Source organism: Hesperophylax consimilis, chromosome 19, assembly GCF_061612785.1.
Source record: "Hesperophylax consimilis isolate HC1 chromosome 19, BYU_Hcon_1.0, whole genome shotgun sequence".
Lineage (NCBI taxonomy): Eukaryota > Metazoa > Arthropoda > Insecta > Trichoptera > Limnephilidae > Hesperophylax > Hesperophylax consimilis.
In genome coordinates, this window is record NC_142854.1 from 559,556 (window position 1) to 580,877 (window position 21,322).

The 21,322-nt window shown below is 35.4% G+C and overlaps 1 protein-coding gene across 2 annotated transcripts in view; it reads left to right on the plus strand.

Moving 5' to 3' along the window:
* Positions 1 to 21,322, plus strand: part of LOC149414601 (b(0,+)-type amino acid transporter 1-like) — a 95,058-nt gene that overhangs the window by 32,825 nt on the left and 40,911 nt on the right. Inside the window, exon 2 of one of the 2 annotated variants that reach the window (XM_089643430.1) lies at positions 6,966 to 7,608. The exons of the other annotated variant lie outside the window; for it this stretch is intronic. Within the exon in view, the coding sequence (XP_089499556.1) occupies positions 7,332 to 7,608 (277 nt within the window). The 5' untranslated portion in view covers positions 6,966 to 7,331. The remainder of the gene's footprint in view (positions 1 to 6,965; positions 7,609 to 21,322) is intronic. 2 annotated transcript variants of the gene reach the window in all.

Below are 21,322 nucleotides of genomic sequence, written 5' to 3' on the forward strand. Positions count from 1 at the left end.
CATCGTTTAGATTTGTGAGACCAAAATAAACGACATAAATAAAATTTGATTAGCAGCTCAAATATCAACCGATGTATTTTAAGAAGACACCCAATTAGTCGCAATACACATTTCTAAACAAATACACAAGAGTCAACCAAATGGAAATCCATTTTATTTAAAAGGGCAGCGACTGAAGGAATAACGAAAGTATTGAATAGCGCTATTAAACATTTCAATGCTCCCATAGTTGAGCGAATAGAGGCGGAAAATGTTCGTTTCCTACACAAAACTGTTGTGGTTGAAGTTTTTTTATTTCTCTCAAGTGGAAAGTGACCTGTTTTTCAATAAAAAACAACAAAAAGTCTTTTTTTCTCACGCCGCCACTGATCACACTGCCCCACGACGCAACAGATCACGTGATTCGCTTTCTTCGTCGTCTGTACGGTACTGCTGGAACAAGTGCCTATCACGTGACCCGCTATGCACGGAGAAAAATGAGTATTGCTAATTTATTAACAATCTCTCCAAATTATTGGTAATCCGGTTAAAAATGGGATTTCAGGCCTATCGAATTTAGTAAGTTCCAAATATATTATCAGGATGTCACGTGTTCATGAAATTCTGTATATTTTCGCGTTGAAAACCAGAAAATGTTTGTCTTTCTTTAAAAAAATGTTATATTGTACAAAATCGTAATATTGGTTTGTCGACAACACGTCGGTTACTCAACCTGACTCGCAATTTATTTTGGCATTTCTTCTAATTTATATATACGGTCGTAAACAAATGCGAGTTTCACTGAATAGTATTTGTATTTACATATTTATTTTTATAATTTTCTAAAGTTTCGCATTTCCTCAACAAAATTATAAGTTTTTAGAAATAAATGTCATTCTTGGTATAAATCCAAACATCCAATCGATTTGATCCCATAAGAATATTGCAAGACAATAATGTTCTTATACCCGTGAAAAATCATGAAATATTCTGAATTCTATATACCTAAATCAGTTTCACTTTTGAAAATAACAATTAGAATAATTTTCTGTTTAAAAATATTGTAGGCACATCATATTGTCTGAATATTATCTGAATTCTTGACTTAGTCAGTTCCAATTTTAAAACTGACGCCTAAATTCAAAGCAATTTGAACCAGAGTTACAACCGAAATAAGTATTTTGATAAGGCTTTCTTGAAAGAAAAAAACTGAAAATCTGATGTTACTTGTCAAGATTAACCCATATATCTGTGATTAACTCTAATAAATTAAACAAAAGAAATACTCATTAAAATAATGTCTGGCGAAAAACATTATTATTTTATAGGTAGGTAATCGCTTGTCTGAATTCTTCGCACGTTATAATTTTTAAAAGAACACTTTAATTCAATGCAAATCATTGAACGAGTGATACACAGACAGACAAACAGACAGACACACAAACAACCGAAATTATAGTATTTGTTGTTATATATCTGCTCTCCTTTGCGGAGAAATGACGTGTTGGTTGGTTGGTTTATTGTTTTATTCTTGTAGAATAATTTATTTTCAGAAGAGTACTCCTTTGTTATTCTGAGTTTCATTTCCTTTTATATTACTTTCTCCCCTCTAATGAAATATTGAATATTTTGTCAAACAGCATCGGCGTACTATTTTATAGATTGTATATTGACGGCACGTTCCAGAGGGGTAGATACTTGTAGTATCGCCCTGGTAAATCCAAACTCAACTCAGATCGGATACCTTTTATAATACAATACTTCAAATTGAAATACGCACTAAATTCGTTACTCGGACATATCTGCAAATCTTACAATACCATAGGAGATATTGATATTTTCCACTACACCCACCCTTAAGAGGAAGCTACGAGCCAAAAATTTGTGTATTCTTGGAATGCCTCATATTGTCAGAATATGGGTAATAGGCATTAAAATCGCTTGACAAACGGAGTCTAGAAACGCTCGAGTTCAAGCACAAGAGTGATTTTTATTTATTTTGTAAATAATTTTATAAGAGAGGAAAAAAGTTAATCAAGCGAAACTGTCACAGATAATCTTAGATATAATTTTGTATTTTTTTAAGTTGTTCCTTTTATGCGTTCATACATTTCTATTGAAAAAAGTTTACATTTATATTTTTTCTTGAGTAATTAATTTTTTATTTGTATTCTACTCAAGGGAAGCGATAGGAAAACCTTCAATTTATCTAAAGCATATATTTTTGGTATTCATAATGAAAACCAATTCGTTATAAGATTAATCGAAAATAGTGATTTAGCATTAAGTTTCGCATTAAAGCGTTTAAAATAAAATTAACCTTACAATTTACTTAAATTAAAACACTTATTTCTTTAACTTTTAATATCTCACTGAAAAAAAATACTTACTAATATTGAATATTGGTAGAATCTCTTCAAATTATTCGTTATCCGGTTAAGAATGGTTTTGCAGGCTGTTAACGAGTGAATTGACAGGTTTCCTAATAAACTTTTAGTAAAATACGAATGTTTTATCTAGATGTCGGAACACGTGTTCATAAAAATCCTAATATTTCCGCATTTAGTCATTATGTATTATCAAGGTAAAAGCTGGTGCATGAACACGCATTTAGATATATACTAAAACTTTATCCCGAAACGGCCTACATTTCCGTTACTAACCGGATTATTAATTTATAAAATACTCTTAATAATTTTAAGAGTATTTTTTAATAAATTAGTAATAATGATTTTTCTCCGTGAAACCATAAAAAAGTTTGTAAATGGAACATAACGGGTTTATTTTCTACATACCATATTCAGTCCACAATATACTGCAAGTGGGGATGTCATCTGACATGGTACTACTACCACTGGCTTTCGGTCGTTGGGACTCTTGTGTTACAGCAAAGTTGTCAGTGGCAGGAATATATTACAACTGTGAGTCATATCTACGGCTACTGATAAAAGTTCCAAGTGCTCGCTAATTCCGATTAGGAAACAATGCCAACCTCATAATACCCACAATGTCAACCTTACTATTGTTATTTATTGCAAACAGTTTGTTAGAAAAGCACAACGCTAAATATTATAGCGTAGTTTCTGGTCATTCATCCATGTTTACTAGAAGAACACATCAATACGAATGTCTGAAGGACATAATAGAGGTCAAGTCGTCCCGATTTCTTTATTGTAAGGTCAAAGTTATTTAGATCTTCCAGATTCCCTATTGCATCTCTTCCCTTGGCTTTTTAATTCAACTTAAGTTCAGGTCAGGATTCTATAAAACTGATTTACCTGATTAAAGTGGTAACACTCTAAAACTCTAGATTCATTTTTTGCATGTTCACTCTAAAATTTCCGTTCTACACAATTGATTTTAACTCGGTCATTTCTATCACGAGTTATGGAGCGTACTAGACTGAGTGAAGACATTTCATAGAGTTTTTTTGCATTCCGTCATGGTCTGTTTCATTTCTATCACGTACTTGGTAGGTACTTGACTTAGTGACCAGTGACAACATTTAACAGAGTTTTTTTTGCATTTCGTTACCAAGACAAATCGCCCTGAAAATCATGACGAAATGCAAAAGTATTTGGATTTTTATGTGTTCAGAGTTTCATGTAATTTCAACACATGTTCCGACATCATGATAATATATTCTTTACCAAAAGTGTACCAGGAAACCTGTCAATTCATTCGTAAGGACGGTAATCTCGTTTTTAACCGAAATTACCAATAATTTGAAGATATTCTTAATAAATAGGCAATAGTCTTTTTCTCCGTGCATTTTGTCTTCAAATTAGCTTAGGAGTCGGTGTTACGTTTTTAAACGGTGTCTGGTACATCTCGTTACACCTTGTATACCTACTAAATGCTTGCTATGTAAATCCGTTGTTATTCCCCGACAAATGTCCATTCGTCATGTCTAATATCGCATAATATGTATCCACTAATGAAGTAAAAATAAATTAAAATGTAGGTCGACCAACAAGAAATATTTACTTGTCGTCTGCCAAGAGAACAGTTTCAGTCCAGTAAGTCGAGGGCCAGTGACTACTCCTACTACTAGACTTACTACTCAATACCAACTTATTTCTGACTGCTGTTTTCGTTCGCCTCACATCTCAAGTAAATGGTTTTGTTCCCTGGAGACGATTTCTTAGATTTTTCCGGATCATAAATCGAAAGGACTTAGTTATCAAGGATTGTTGTGGCTACAAAACAGAAAGAATTTACAAACAACTTGTCGAAGGGTAGAATTTAATCTTATGGAGACCATTATTTGTTTACGTAACCACGAGAGTTTCCACTCATTTTGCTGGTGCTAGTGGAACTATAGCATCCTTGAGAATGATGTGAGGTTATGTTGAAAGCAAACAGAGATAGTCTGTAAATATGGTCATTTTAAAATATTTTTGTCTCCCGTCAGAGTGATACTGAGAGTTCCTTTTATATTGCGATAGCTGAGGTCCCCGGCGTTACCCGGGCTTTACGCAGAATTTTCAGTTTTGCATACAGTAATTTTCCACTTATTTTGAACGTCAAGTGTGCAAAATGTCATTAACAGGTATCAAAATTCTATTACACATCGCCAACGTTAGCTAAGGAGGTAGCACATCACGGCATAATACCCCAAAAATACATCACGATAATACTTTTGGCCATGAAAATCTTAAACCACGTGAAGAGGGGACGGGATGGTTTTTAGAAATCTCAAGTAGATAGTGACCTTCTCTTCTTTTGAAGGTCAAGTGTACAAAATTTCATCAATCTCGGCATTACACTGCAAACTTGTATAAAATCAAAGCCAGGCCGTCCACCACAGACGTAATATTATTATTTATTTTTTTCAAAAGAAAGACAAACATTCCCGGGTTACGAATAACCTGACAATATTTGAAAATCTCCTACTACCAAAGGGGAAAATGTTGCTTGTTTTGTGATGGAGAACTTAGCGAGCCGAGGAATTGAACACACTACGCCTGGGTGGGACCCAAACGCGATGTCAACTCAGCTACCGACCGTTCGGTATTATAGATTGGTAGACTAGCTGAAGTCCCCGTCGTTGCCCGGGATTGACACAGTTTTTTGTAATCAGATTCCTCTTGTTTTCAAGGTCAAGTGTGGAAACTTTCATCAACCTTGAAATAAAACTGTAGATTTGTATAAAAATCTAACCCACGCCGCCCGCTATAGACACTCTTCTTATATAAATAGATAGATAGATGTATACAGTTGGACTGTTTGAAGATTTAACGCAGTGGTCGGTTGGACTTTTAGCGAATAGCAAATAAAAAGAATTTTCGGAGCAGATAAAAATGCTCAATTGTGTAAAATTTTTTGAAACTGAGAAATTCCAAGTTTTGTAAATATTCTCTTTAACATTTTCTCAACGGGGATACTGTTTGAAAACTTCAACGGTTCTTTTAAAAAATAACAGAAGGCGCCACTTCCGTTAGCAACAATCCTAAACTGCACAGTCACTAAGATAATAAGACTATCAGGAGTTGGTGTGATGTGCCCACTTACTTCACCATCTTGCTATAATCACTTTACAGCCTTTCAGAAAAGATTAAACATTTATTACTCTATAATCAATAAATTAAAAATCTATCATTTTATTATTATTGGCCCATAATATGTACATGCATCGTTAAACGCGAATGTAAAAGTTAAGCCGTTCAGTCGGTTGTCTGTTTGGTGTTTTGTAAAAGTTAGCATTCTTTCCGTCTTCATTTCCTCTGCAGACAGGAACGTCAAATATTTCATGATCTAACTAAATATGTTCACACGAGCTATGTTATTTATTCAGTGTGCCATTTACAAACACGATAGTCATTGATGATCATAGTACAATATAGTAATTGACAGTCGTAGTACAATACAGTAATTGACAGTCATAGTACAATATAGTTCTTGACAGTCATAGTGAAATATTGACGGTCATAGTACAATATAGTTACAGACAGTCATAGTACAATATAGTTCTTGACAGTCATGGTGAAATATAGTTATTAACGGTCATAGTACAATATAGTTACTGACAGTCATAGTTCATAGTACAATATAGTTATTGACAGTCATAGTACAATATAGTTATTGAAGGTCATAGTGCAATATAATTATTGACGATCATGGTAAAATATAGTAATTGACAGTCATAGTACAATATAGTTATTGACAGTCATAGTACAATATAGTTATTGACAGTCATAGTACAATAAACATAAGTAAACAAGACAAAATAATATAGATTAGTACAAAGTTAGTGAAAGAAATGCAGAAGAAACAAAAACAAAAACTGTTACGCAGTGACTTCGTTAAAATACGCACTGCTAAAGTGTTTATTGAGTACAGCTTTATACTTTAATAGAGGCATAATAAAAAACATCAGCTAACTTGGCATAAGAGTTACCAATGGTGCGTTATCTATTTATAACAGAATTGTAGCCTGAAACCATAGTACGATTGTTACAATATTTCGTACTAAAAAACCTTGATCATTAGATCAAGGTTTTCAGATTCACTTTCACGTTAATGGTAGGAACGTGAAAGTGAATCAACATTAAGATATCCATCTGATAATTTACAGTTTTATATAAATATGTAATATATTTTTTTTCTTCTGTTACTTAACTTCAACAATTTCAATTAATGTAATAAAAAATCATAATATATTTATTCTAAAGGAATTACACATATCTCTCAGTGGCGGCTTTATCTAATTTTTTTATTATAAATTGAGAATTTTCTTTAAAACTGCATTTATGAATTTTCCGATGCCAAAGAATCTACAAACTTTTCATTGCCAAATACTCTTATATTTAAACTTCTAAACACGAATCCTCGCCAAGCCGTTTAGTAACATTTTATAGTTTCAAATTTTGTTAGTAAATCCTCGACATTTCGTATCCACGTTCCCTTCTGAAAAAAAATAAATCACGCATTAAAAATAGCACACCATTAATTTGTTTTCCTTATCGTTCTGGCGTTTTTCTCAGTTTCCAGTGCGGAATTAAAGTGTGAACCAACATTACGTCACATCGATAAAACGGTGTTAATTATTTCAACGTGATATCATAGCAGAAGTCAGTGACAATGTAAAGCGTCAATATTGTGTCAGTGACGTCATGACGCGTAACGACTTCATCCAGACGTAACTGCAGATATGTTCAACATGGAACGAGAGTAGTGAAATCAACACAATAACAGTGATCGATTGCGACCTGCGTGCATTAACACTAAGTTTTGTGAGAGATTATTTTAGACGTGATTTTGGTGCGAAGACTACAGAAATTGGATTAAATATAATATAAAATTAGTAGAAGTTGCACTTTTTGTCGTTTGAATTTTGTCGTTCGCATGAGATGCGTGATAAGATTCAGCGACTCCTGTCGCGAAACGCGCCCACCCCGAGCACGACGACAGAAAGCGCGTCGCAGCAGCCCGACAGGCGCGGCAATGGTTCCCTCCACAACGGGCACGGGGCCGGAGCTGGTTCCTTGCAGGGGCACGGCAATGGAAGTCTTCACGGGTCCCTGCGCAACGGGAGCATCCACGCCTCCCTGGCCACTCTGTATGACGCCGACGGAAACAGGTGCAAGGGATCACAGGATTTGGAGTATGGAGACCACCGCAATGGAGGTACAATACATTTCATTTAAGTAATCGATTTATCGCTTTCCCACTTGAAGGAATTTCTTCTTAACCTGCTTTTCTACGGACTTCGATGTTTCTCACTGATCGTAGTGAGTCCTGTTTTAACTTCACCTCAATCGTTAACTTGGCGTTAACATTCTACTGAAAACTTATTTTGAACATGGTGGGTTCCGGAGACGGGAAGGCTGACGAAAACATTGTAAGAAAGGGGAAGGTGGAGATGCGTGTAGTAGACACGAGGAAGCGAAGCTAGAAGTTCACAAAACATTCAAATAACGCCATTTATCAGTGTGAAGTTTCTAAATATAGTTTGAGAATGCAGGTCGGTTAGTAGTGTGTGGAATTCCAGTGAAGAAATAGCTCGATGATTAGTTAGTGATGTATTCTATTGCAACGACGGAAGCGCAGATCGGACAATGTCCCTCGATGACGAAGTGAGCTTATTTGGTTTAATGTAAGTTTAATTATCAAATCGGCACGTGCTGTCGGTTGCCAAATGATCCGCGGCGCCGGTTTGACATCCTCGGGGCAGCTGCAACAAACAAACAAACGACGTAGAAACATTAATCTGCCCGCTACTAGAATGTTTTTTATCAAGGTTTGTATTTTTTAGTGGTTGTCACAAATAGAACGGTTCCGGTTTGAAAATATTGCAAAAAAACATTTAGAAATGCAAATAATATCTTTAACGAATGGCCAATCAATGCGATATTATTTCAATATCTTGATCACATCGAACGAATGACAAATATAAGATTACACAACGTTGGTAATAGGTACACGGTTTTAATCAGTTTGATTGGTCGATGGCAGTCCCAGTTCCCACCCCGGCGTCGTCGGTTCAATTCTTCTGGCGAAGTCCTCCATCATTGCACAATCAACATTTTTCGCTGATTATATTGTCTTTAGTTTTTTTGAAGCATTGAAAGATTGTTAGAAGCGTAGTCATCCAATTTGTGTCTATGGGTATAAAACATAATAGAGGAAGACTGGATGGCTGGTACGAGTGCATTGAAGTTACCCACCGCTTTCCCACCCCGGTATAGGTGACTTATGGTCACCCCTTCGGAGTTCTCGCAAGAATCTAATTTTTTTGAATAAACGGCTCTACAATTTAAAGTGAAGTTAGACCTTCAATGTCCCCGCATACGGTGTTAGGAAGCGGTATGCAAGCGCTTACAGATGAGTGACTACAATGGGTGTTATGATCAATGAATACTTCTCAAAAATTTAAAACAAGAACAAATAAACATAGAAAATCAGGACAAAGTTAGAAAGCGTAGAACTCACAGTCTATTTACGAGAACGAAAAAGGGAGAAAAAAGAAAGAGGAACATATTGTACCAAAGTATCAGCAACCTAAAGTAGAGAAAAGAGATGAGAAGTACATGGTAAATAAGAAAAAAAATACATGATCAGTAACCATCGCGAATATCGTGTGGTCACCGAATTCAGGTGAGCTGTAAGCAAGAGAAAAAGAAAACACAAAAGAAAAGTGGTTCAATGCCTCGCAGCTGGCAGTCCCGAGGATGGATTGGTGGTGGTTGGGAAGACAAATGCAGGTCCAAGTGCCGCGCCCCTAAGCCGACCTCGTGGTGGTGCCCAGAAGAAAGTATATGGGATGATAGGGATTAACCCTAAAGACCCTAGGGGAGAAAAGCGTCAGGAAGTCGGAGGCAGGGCGGAAGGCACCCAGGTCAGCACGGACTTCCCTCTGACCCACAACCACCCTCAGGGGTGGCACAGATGTCTGGCAGAGTTCCATAAGTGCTAGAGCTTCAGTGAGCTTATGCGGGGACTAGGTCCGTGAACAACCCCTTATGGGGATATCAAACAACACAAAACAAGCAATGGAGTTCAGTTCTGGTCTGAATGGTTTCAAGATCTAAGATAGAAAAAAAAGAAAAGAAAAAAAAAGAAAAAAAAAAACATACAGTCAGAAAACATTAGTGTCTATTAAGTAGATGAAAATTAACAATCGCAATAAACAATATAAAGTCAACAATTTCCACTGAGTTGTTCCTGACTGCAGCCTTCAGTGAAGTTTGCCAACCTCTAAACGTCTGTGAACAGTAGACTTCGCGTAGACAGCCTGTAACACTCACGCTAACTCTGACGGAGTAAAAAGAACTATTCAACACAGCTACCATCTTGATAGGATTGACTGGACACGGAACACACAAACAAATTTACAGACAAGCAAAGCGCTCGAGTTAAAACAGGTTGTTAAATTGACGCTGATACATTATTGTGGATTCATTAATTTCTTGTCATACCCAGTTGTGAATCGAGAAAATCGGTTTGAATTATCCAACCGAAGTGACTTTCACTTCGGAAAGATCAAGCATTTTTCAAGTTTCAAAAATAAATCCTTCTTGAGTTATCCCGTGGCCCACACAATCCAGGGACAAAAATAACCTTCTTCTTCCTAGCACTATCCCAACTCATTGCCTAGGTAGGCTGTTGGGGTCGGCTCTTCTCGTTCTCAGGTTATAACTTCTTCGGTTCTGAGTGTCGCTTTCATCTAGGCCGTTTCTTTGTAGGATTTTGGAGCATTGGGTCATCCAGGAGTTCTTTGGTCTACCTCTGGATGACTGTCTTTGAAGCTCTATAGACATTGCCTGCTTCACTGTGTGGTCTGGTGGTCTCCGTCTTATGTGCCCATACCATCTTAACTGTCGTTCCTCTAGCTTACTGTTTATGTCAGTGACACCCAGGCTACCACGAATGCGTGAGCTTTTAATTTTATCTTTTAATGATACTCCTGCGGTCCATCTAAGCATTCGCATTTCTGCTGATTCGAGTTGCCTAGAGTAGGAGTTGTACATAGTCCAGCATTCGGAGCCATACATTATCGCGGGTCTAACAATAGTCTGGTATGTTGCGTATGTTTTTCCATGAAGCTTTGGTTGATTGACTATGGTTTTTATCCACCGATGGTCGTCAGACGTGGAACCAGAGTGACCCAACTAACTAGGGCTGGATCCGCTATCATTGCCCGTTTTATGGTCAATTATCGGATTAAACTAATGAGCCTGGATACCCATTAGATATGGTGTATGCGGCTAGTACCCGAATATGTCGAGTTGCCACACCCACCATTTGTGAGCCGCCACTAACATGCGGAACAGACGCTCACTGCTTCTCACTTTAGCCGTACTTTTGGGGTCCCCCGACGGATTGGTTACCATCAACTTCACCCTCCAGTCCGTTGCCCGTTGGTCACCGCGTGGAGGTATGAGAAGCGAGGGTGGGAGAAGCTATGTCGGTCCAGGCCCTAGGACCAATGTATTGCGCTATAACCACCCGACCAACTAAGAGACTAAGGGACAAAAATAACCGTTGTAGGTTTAGCGCTGGTGACTAGTGACTAGTGACGCACCACGTGCACTACTAGGGCAGAATTGCCAAGGAAATTCAGAATTTAGCATCGGAAGCAATCGGTACATTTCGGAACACAAATCGGTTTCCTGAAAAACGCATGTTTACCCTCAGACATGTCATTGCTTATATAAAAAGCTATTATATTTTTGTTTTTAATGATAATGTTTTCATCTTACGGAGTTCCATGGAAGAAAAATATGATCAAATATTAAATATTTACATTCCGAGCGTCTTACAAGGGCAACAGCAGAGATATTTTACAAATTGTGCGGAACCATTCGGAGTGGAAAAATGCCTATTTTCGTCGTAAAAAAAGACCGGTGGTCCATTCGTGAATCTAAGTATGTGAGACTTGTATATTTAACACCTACGCTCTATCGCAATGAAGGTCAGGTGCTTCTTTTCTTACGTAAAGTCATTTTTTAATATTAAAATGTATAACCGTCTCATTCCGCGATAATTATACATGAATTAATGAATTCTAATTAATAAGTTTCCAAAAATTCGAATATTTCGAATTTTTAAATTACAAAACGTAAAATGCTTTTATAAAGTGAAAGCCTCGCCCTGATTTATGATAAGTTTAGTAGTTAGGCTCTAGTTTTCTGAAACTTTTCAGTTAACACTGAAACTTAAAAGAAAGTAGGTATATTGCATTTAGCCATATTCATCAATTAAATTTCTCCCTTAGGAAATCGAATTATATTATAATAAAGAATACCTGTATTAACTTGTTGAGCGTTGAAGATATTTGGAGAGCTACCAGAAGAAATAAAATCAGAAGAAAACATAAAAACATTTAAAATTAAACTACGAAAATATGTGATTGATTCATTTTAAATGTGTTACTATAATTATATGTATATAAGGATTGTATTAGGATATAGATAACTATGTACCTACTTAAAATACCGCAATAAACAATAAACAATATTATAATAAGGAATTCCAGTATTAACTTATATTATAATAAGTATTTCCAGTATTAACTTATAATATATTAAAGAATTCCGGTATTAACCTATATTATAATAAGGATTTCCAGTATTAACTTATATTATAATAAGTATTTCCAGTATTAACTTATAGTATATTAAGGAATTCCGGTATTAACCTATATATATTATAATAAGTATTTCCACTATTAAGTTATAATATATTAAGGAATTCCGGTATTAACTTATATTATAATAAGGATTTCCAGTATTAACTTATAATATATTAAGGAATTCCGGTATTAACCTATATATATATATTATAATAAGTATTTCCACTATTAACTTATAATATATTAAGGAATTCCGGTATTAACTTATATTATAATAAGGATTTCCAGTATTAACTTAAACACAAGTATTTAAAAAAAAATTAATTCATAGTTAAAACTATTTTCAAAGTTTGCATTTTTCAAAGCCTACAAAAACGGTTGAGATCTGACGAGGTACCTACGCTTGACGTACCTCGGTTTCGGGTAAATCCCACTCGGGTTGGTATTAAATCAACAAATACCAATTTGAATATTTAACAAGATTTCCAAAACAAATTAATTCTTTTGGAATAATTTGTATAGCGCCAAGAAGCCGTGTGTCTATGCAGCGCAACTTGCAACGTGTAAGTTCTGTCAGAACCCGCCGACCAATCACAGGGCGTTTAAGTCTTCTACGGTTTTCATCATTTTTCAATGACGAATTATTAATACAACGAATTACATGCAATAAAAGTTATATATTCAGAACCAACGTTTATTGATCTATATGAATATATTTGTTTAAGCCATAATTTTTATCAAGTTTTATTATAAACTGTTAAATGCCGGTGAAACATTGCATCCTCAATGACAGTATTTAGTACAGCAGTAGCTGTATAACACTCGTTGGAGTGCAGTCACGAAGCAGAGAAATTCGATATATTTGTCCCGACGCACGAGGAACGAATTCCCGAGGATTAGGGGAAGGTTCATAACACCTCCCGCACACCACGTTGACATGCTGTACAATGTTCATGACGTTTCTCCGGGATAAACACGTGGCTGAGGGTTTTATCAAATCACTAATTTACACTCATTACCAGTATGTCATAGAGTTATCAACAACTTAATTGACAGCCCCGCCATCGTCGCCACGTCGTCTCACCATCAGGTATTTTGTGTGAAACAGATTTGCAGTCGTTCCTTCGAAAGGTGATCATCATACCAAACCATTTCCCAATCGGGGATGCAATAGTCTCACTGGCTACAGACGGTTGGGAGCGTTTGGGACTGTTATACGGTATTCACATAAATTTAAAAGAACATGCTGTACATATAACATATTAGAGCAGACCGGTGAGAAAACAGGGGAAATCATAATTGTGGGATTGATAGCTGCATGTTAGCTAAATAGTGCAGACTCACGAAAATCACCAAATCTAACATTACTTATCAAGATTAAACTTAAAACTTAACTGACATCTGATTAACCTTGAGATTTGAGAAACGCATTTTAAATATAGAATTAAAATAATTTTCTCGTAAAAAATATAATGTTATATGTAGGTACTTTATCTCTTGTCTGAATTTTTGACACATGAGTTCCAATTTTGAAAATCTTTTGGTTGATGTCTCTTTTCTCAAATCGCATTAAATTCACCATGAACTAAATATTACATCAAAAAAGCAATTGGGAACATTTCACAGCTTTCAAATCTACTTATCTCAATTCCTCTATACTTGAAGTAGGTCAAAAGCCCAAACTAGTAAGTACGTACATGTCTATTGTTTATATAATGGTTGTCCCGCTGGCCTGGTTCCCTCGTTACCCAGTTGCATAGCAGTTCCCTGTTCGCGCTGGGTTGAGGGTCACGCAAAGGGGGGTAACTCCGAATTAACAGACACTGGTGCAAACACACCCTGTTGGGAGAACTGCAAGGATTGCACTTTACCGAAGATGGTAGGTAATAACTACCAGTGCTGTATCCTAAATAATTATTTATTTATTTACGCCTTAAAGGTTTTTACGTGTAAACATCTTACTTTTTATGTTATAGGTAAGATGTACCAGCTGATTTATTCAAAATCTCTTCAAATTATTCGTAATCCATATAGCATGTTTGTATTTAGAAAACCTTTATTACGCTAGATTAAGACTAGTATAAAATAAAGTAGAAAAAATATGAAAACTATATTTTCGTAAAGTTCTATTTAAGCTAATAGATTGATATAATGTATTATACTATATGCTAATATATTTATCTTACTAAGCTAATACCCGGGAAAAGGAGGAAAAGGGTACTAAGGGTACTGTATAAGGGTACTCCTTGTGACTTTACCTCTACTGAGGCAGCATAATAAGGAATAAGTAATGATGACAGCCTTGATTTAATTAACCTCATTGAATTTCATGTACCCATAAGAGCTACTCGTTCTAAAACCCTATTTAATTGCAACAATTCTAAGACTGAATATTTCAAACACTCGCTTGTACCTAGATTACATGAAATTAGTAAAAGGTACGCAGATGTAGCGGATCTGTTTAACTGCACAGAAGCTAGGTACAAAAAGGCTTTAATATCGTATCTTTTAAATCAAGACCAATAAAATGTATGTCTACTCATACTTACGTAAAAAGTCAAATAAATATGTATATAAAATGAACTGCCTGGGGCAACTGAGGAAACTTGGGTCAAAAATAAATAAATTAATTAAATTTGTGAGAAAGGAATATTAATTCAAAAATTTATACTAAACGAAAAATTAGAAAACGAAACATTTATCAATACATTTATAGCCATGGAGAGAGATTGTAGATATAAATCGAAGCATAGTAGAAATATAAACAGTAGAAACATAACATTATTCACAAACCATCATGGAAATATTCTTTTATGGACCTTTATTATGGACTTTTATTGGGTAAGTTCCGCAATTGAAAATATCCACCTAGGATAATACGCTATTGTAATTATTGGAATTGTTTTAAGTTACGTCAAGTTTATGTCTGTACTATTACCGCGTACCCATTGGTGTATCGTACTTTTGTAAATACGGGTACCAGATATATTATAACAAACATAGGAACTTTTACTGTTTGTTCTTGTTGTTTTTGGTTCTCAAATATATTCGTAGCATTAGACAAATATTTCCTTTTTCCCATTTTTCCCTGGGCCACTAAACAAACATATTCTGACTTATAGCAATGATAATAATTAAAAATTATGCGTTCCTTCAAATGAGGGACGGAACCTATTATCATTTGAATACATTCAGCTTGTGGTCCGACCTGGTCGCACACCGCGCGGTTATTATAGTCTCAGTCGGTGGGATGAATGAATTATCTGAGCCGGCGTCTTCGAGACTTGGATCGGTTCCAACAGTGACCCAATACTTCACACGATACCTGCCTACATCATCTGTGTTCGGCACGTATTCATAGTCTGTCACCAAAATCTACAAATTTTATTAAACTAAATTAAATGTCATTAGTCGTGAGAGTTTTTTACGGTAATTCCACAAGGGAAGCCCGAGGGAAAATAATTTCCTTCAGGGTCTATATGATCTTTGAGAATGTTGTATTGAGGGTGTTTTTAAGGAAAATAAGAAGAGGAAGTTCGTGGAAAGAAAGGGGTATGAGGGATGGGTCAGTATTTCCAGGGGTGTCTGGCGTACGATTCCATCCCTCCCACTGCGATGCAAGGCATCAACCACGTAATAAAAAAATATGTTTGGCAGGTACTAAAGAATATCTTGACATAATAACATACAACTTTCGCCCGAGTCTTAAAACCTTTTATTTACGAATCTTTGGCATAACGGGCCTATGTCATCTTTGGGGATGCTGTGTCGAAGAACTTTTTAAGGAGATGAAGGAGTAAACAATGTCGCAAGAGGAAGGAAACATGGGGACCCGCAAACGGTTCCATATCCGAACAGTTAAAAATGTTGAAACGACGCGTTCTCGTGAGACAAATTTGAATCGCGTACAATTGTTGGGCGGGCTTGGCGTGTCATTGACATACCGCTATGATGCCTGTGCTCTTCTAAAGATTGAAATTAGTTTGATAAGATAGGAGAATACATCAAACGGATCATCCACTTCTGCACAGAGTCAAAGGGTTTTTTCAAGTATGTTGGGGTCCATACCAGAGGTGGCTGCCAATTTCAACAGTGAGGCTTGACTTGTACAGGGTCTTAGAGTAACAATATATCGTGACCTGTACATGTACAGTACGCCCAGCTACTGAGAGGCTATCTTGACTCTGGCTTCGATGGATATTGAATATCATTGAAAATGTTAACAGTTTAAATGATATTTCAAAACTCTATAGCGCACGATAGAAATATCGTAAAGAGCTGAACAGTTGCGTTAAGTGAGAAATGCTAGACAGAAAAATGCTGTGTATTTTTTTCGATAGAGCTTTCCGTTTGAGAATTCTTGAAGCTTTTATTATAAATCGTGGTTTTTATGTTGTTATTATTTATAGTTTGGCAATTTCTTGTTTAATTTGAATCTTGTTGAATGGAGAGAATTCGTTTTTATCCTCGCGATAAATTAACAGGCCATCAATTTAAGAATGTTTTATCGAATGATAAAATATATCATGACATGAGCACTTGTTCTAACAACATGATAAGTAATATATTCGTTAGTTTATCAGGAAACCTGTTCATTCTTTCGGAAGGCCTGTTTTTAACCGGAATTACCAATAATTTGAGACATTCTTAATAAATTAACAATAATCATTTTTCTCCGTGTATTTTCGAAGAGGTGATTGTTTTTCTTAGAAATTGCTAATTTGCCAAATGAAATGAGATATTCAGTTTCTTCTGAACACGTCACGTGTGCCATTCATTCGTTATTTGCGTTTGCCATTCCACCTTACTTGATTCCATCTCGCCTTTCATTCATAATGCTATAAATTAGAACTCGTCAGAGCAATTAGGTCGGACGTCCAGCATTCTACATTCACATCCACATCCACACGTAGCACTCCGTCTGTAACGGTAGTGAAGCACTCAACGTGAAGCACTCCGCATATATTGTAACATTCAGTACTCGATAGTGCACTCGAGAAACATCGAAATGGTAAATAAGGTTTCCGAAACGTTTTCACAACCGCGAGGCTGATTGTATTTATAAATCTACCCGTAACAAAGTTTATTACAATTTTACTACAATACCGTTCAATTTGGGAGGCTGGTATGGGTACCGCCGCCCCGGGAACTATTACTCCGTCTGTAACGGTAGTGAAGCACTCAACGTGAAGCACTCCGCATATATTGTAACATTCAGTACTCGATAGTGCACTCGAGAAACATCGAAATGGTAAATAAGGTTTCCGAAACGTTTTCACAACCGCGAGGCTGATTGTATTTATAAATCTACCCGTAACAAAGTTTATTACAATTTTACTATAATACCGTTCAATTTGGGAGGCGGGTATGGGTACCGCCGCCCCTGGAACCATTTATTTTATAGCCAACACCCCTGTAACATGTCACCTCAAGTTTACCACCTAATGCATGGCGGGTCGGTCACACATATCCCTAGTGAGATAGGCGGAGTAAAAAATAAATGTAAATTCTACTTATGTAGATGTGCCCAGTAAATTGAAAAATTGAAATTAAAAAACATATACAGCCTTACTAAAGAAAAACCACTTTACATTCGTTAAACGATGTTTTTGTTACGCATTATATGTATAAAGAATGTGAAAGTGAAAATTCAAGTCTGTACTAATAAAAAACATCTATAACTCATTGTTATCAGATAGCACATCTGCCCTAATGATGGACACTGCAATGCTGTCCGAAACGTTGGCTAAAGAAGGAGTTAGCGCAACATGGCATAACACCTCAAAAACAAATAGCAAAAATACTTTTGGCCGTAAAAAATCTTAAATCATATCTATAACTCTGTTTTTTTGTTATTGGTAATTGGTAACAATCATAGACATATGAATATTAATATGCCTATGGTAACAATGTTTTATGTGAATTCACGCATGCGCATTATGAAACGCTGTTTTTATGTCTTTTTGTAATATCTTCATCGATCGTTTTTTGCTCATAAAATGATCAATTTACTAATATATTCGTGTAATTCAACATATTTGCAAATTATTTGTGTCATTTATCGTCAGTTTTAGACAAGTAATTATATCAATGATAACATTTGTAAAATCTTCTTTCATGTTATGTCATAAAAATAGGTTAAACCGTTATGTCAGTATTCAAAATTGATTTTTATGGTGCATATTTTACAAGAACTTCTTTACAGTGATATGATATGTATTTATAACATAGATGCATAATGCACGTGTTGGTAACCATGTAGCGAGGAAATAAACGTATTAAAATATGCAACTTCAGTTTTTTTCATGTTGTTTCCAGGAAATTAAAAGCAATTTCATTTTTTTGTATGAAAGAGATAAAAAGTGAGGAGACAGTTTTCTTGCAAACTCCTTAAATAAGTTACAGTTACCTTTTACAGTTACCTTTTACAGTTACCTTTTACAGTTTTCTTGCAAACTCCTTAAATAAGTTACAGTTACCTTTTACAGTTACCTTTTACAGTTACCTTTTACAGTTACCTTTTACAGTTTTCTTGCAAACTCCTTAAATAAAACTACTGTGTTTTTTTAATTTTGATTTCTAAAAAATCTTTGTGGTAAGCTTTTTTCCATGTTTAAAATTAAAATGCTACACTTTTTTAATATTCATGTATAATTCAAGTACAAAAATCTGAAATTAATATAATTTCAAGTTAATACAACAGACAAACAACCCCCTGTGACAGGATAAGCAATGTATTTATCTAATTTATCTTTCTATGGACTATTTTATCCAGTCAGTTTCTGTTTTACGTTTCAATTAGTAAGGTTTTCACACACATGGTCGTTCATCAATTAAATAAAATTTTATTTAAGTTTTTTAGTAAGACACTAGACACGTTGCAAAGATCTCAAAGTGGCATATTCTTTGAATATTTATCTTCGTCGTACATCAATTTACTGGAAACCTAAGTGTGTTTGTTGTTTGCCACATTTTGTGTTAATTTTGAGAGACAATAACGTGTCTATATGTTTGTCAGGTCACTGGTTAATGTATCTAACTTTTACAACCTCCGTAGCAATGAGAGGTCGAGGGTTCGAAACCAAGAGATGGCAATTTGCACAGCGTTCCTGAGTTTCGTGAATATGTAGTATATATATATAGGACACGTCATACGGCTTACAATTTAAAGGACGAACATTGTTTTAAACTACAGGAAAGGGTTTTATTAACAACGTACTCTGATTACTGACGACTGACGACTGACGACCGACAACCAGCATAGATCTTAACTAAATGCAAAATGAGATAGAAATGCCAAAGTTTTTTATTTTCACCAGTAGCAATGGCACCCAATGGAAATTACCTTTGAAAAGAAATAAAACTGGATTGATTACTCAATATTTTAAAAGGCATTTTTTAAATATCCTGAAGCCATATAAAAGGTGTCGAAAATTTTATTTGAAAAATGTCTTGTTTCTAAACCAACAGTTTTTTTTTTACTTTGGAAATTTATAGATAAACTCGCATTGCGGTGGAAGTTGTCATCGTAAGGAAGTTGTCATCGTAGGTGGTTGAAGTGAGATTAGGGAGTAGCGTACATGAACATTGATGAAACTTTATTGTGATTGATTATTGGGGTATTGTGCCCTGATATAGATATTGCAAGGTTGTCTGAAACGTTGGCTAAAGGAAGAGGAAGCGCAACACGGCATAACACCCCAAACATCAATCACGATAAAACCGTGAATATCTAAAATCCCAACGATGACCAAGTCTTTAACGTTCATTCACCCTATTCATGCTGCAGGACAATACATGAACTGTTTTTATAAAAAGAAAAGTATACCACTCCCAGACACCTATTGTACGCCTTCCAACTACGTCGCAATTCGGTCACCCACCCAACTAAACCAACTGTTTTATACTAAATCTACCCTCGCCTCGTATTCAAGAGCCTTACGCAATGTTTCCCTCTCTCTCTTATCTCCAACTCCCCCTTTCCATCCCCTTCCACTCCAGACGGTCAGGCTCCAGATACTTAACTGCCCCATAAAATAATCCCGCTTGTTAATAATATGTTTACATCAACTCCGACTAGTACAGATCTTCTTATCTCTATCTATCCCATGCTTTACAGCTCATTATAGACTAAAAATATTAATAGACTATAAATTACAACCACTTGATAAAATAATTAAAATTATTAAAACCTCAGATTGAAGACTTGTTTCTGACTTGACTTTCATTTTTAAAAATTTTAATGAAATTATAGACAGCCCTGATTTACTGAGCCTAATCACCTTCAACATACCAACTAGAATTACTCGATATCAGGACTGAGTCATTTAGATACTCGCTTGTATCTAGAGATTACATGCAGATGGCAATACTTTCGCAGAATTGTAGATGTGTTCAACTGCACGGAATACAGTTACAAAAAGGCTATAATAACATACTTAAATAAATAAGTATTCTTCTTCATAAATGCAAATTTTACTTCATGATTACTGTTCCACTAGTGGTTGTTCTTAGGAGATATACATAGGTATATGCTAAAAGATATACAATTCCGTAGTACATTATTTGGATGTATCTCATAAGGTTTAGCCAGCGCTAGCAATGTAAGCATTTTAAATGTATTTATGTAAATATTTTATTTACGACTTGATTCCAAACATCGACTTTTCTCTACTTTCTATAAACGTAATAAGAAGCATAAACCTTTCAGAAGAAATTTTCTAAATGATAAATTAATTAATAAATAAATAATAAGTAGATAGTGAAAACCCTATGAAAATCCGTTCCGTAGTTTAGAATAACTAAGCGTACAAACAGACAGATAGGATAGCGGCTTTATTTTATACTATTTAGAGATATCACATATTTGTAAAAGCCCGTATGGGCGAATAATACAAATAAATAACTTCATCTATGCCGTGCGATGGGTGTTAAAAATGTACACTGGGGGGTTTCTATAGATTGCATTTATGCAGTGAACTGCCGTAAAAATGATAGTAAAATAATACAAACTTTTATTATAATTTTACTTAACAGCGCGCCATTCATATTCCATTGAAAAATCCACCCGTACATATGTGCGGTATGAATTCAACGTGGGACTATGGGACTTTCCGTTTTAAACTATAATTCATACATAATTGTGGTGGGGCTTCAACGTAAACCTTGGGCACCTACTTTAGTACTAGCTGCCTGGGTGCGCAGCGACTGTGAGATTTCTTATCACAAACTTTGTACGTACCACTTTTTTTTCTTATCTTGTTAAAT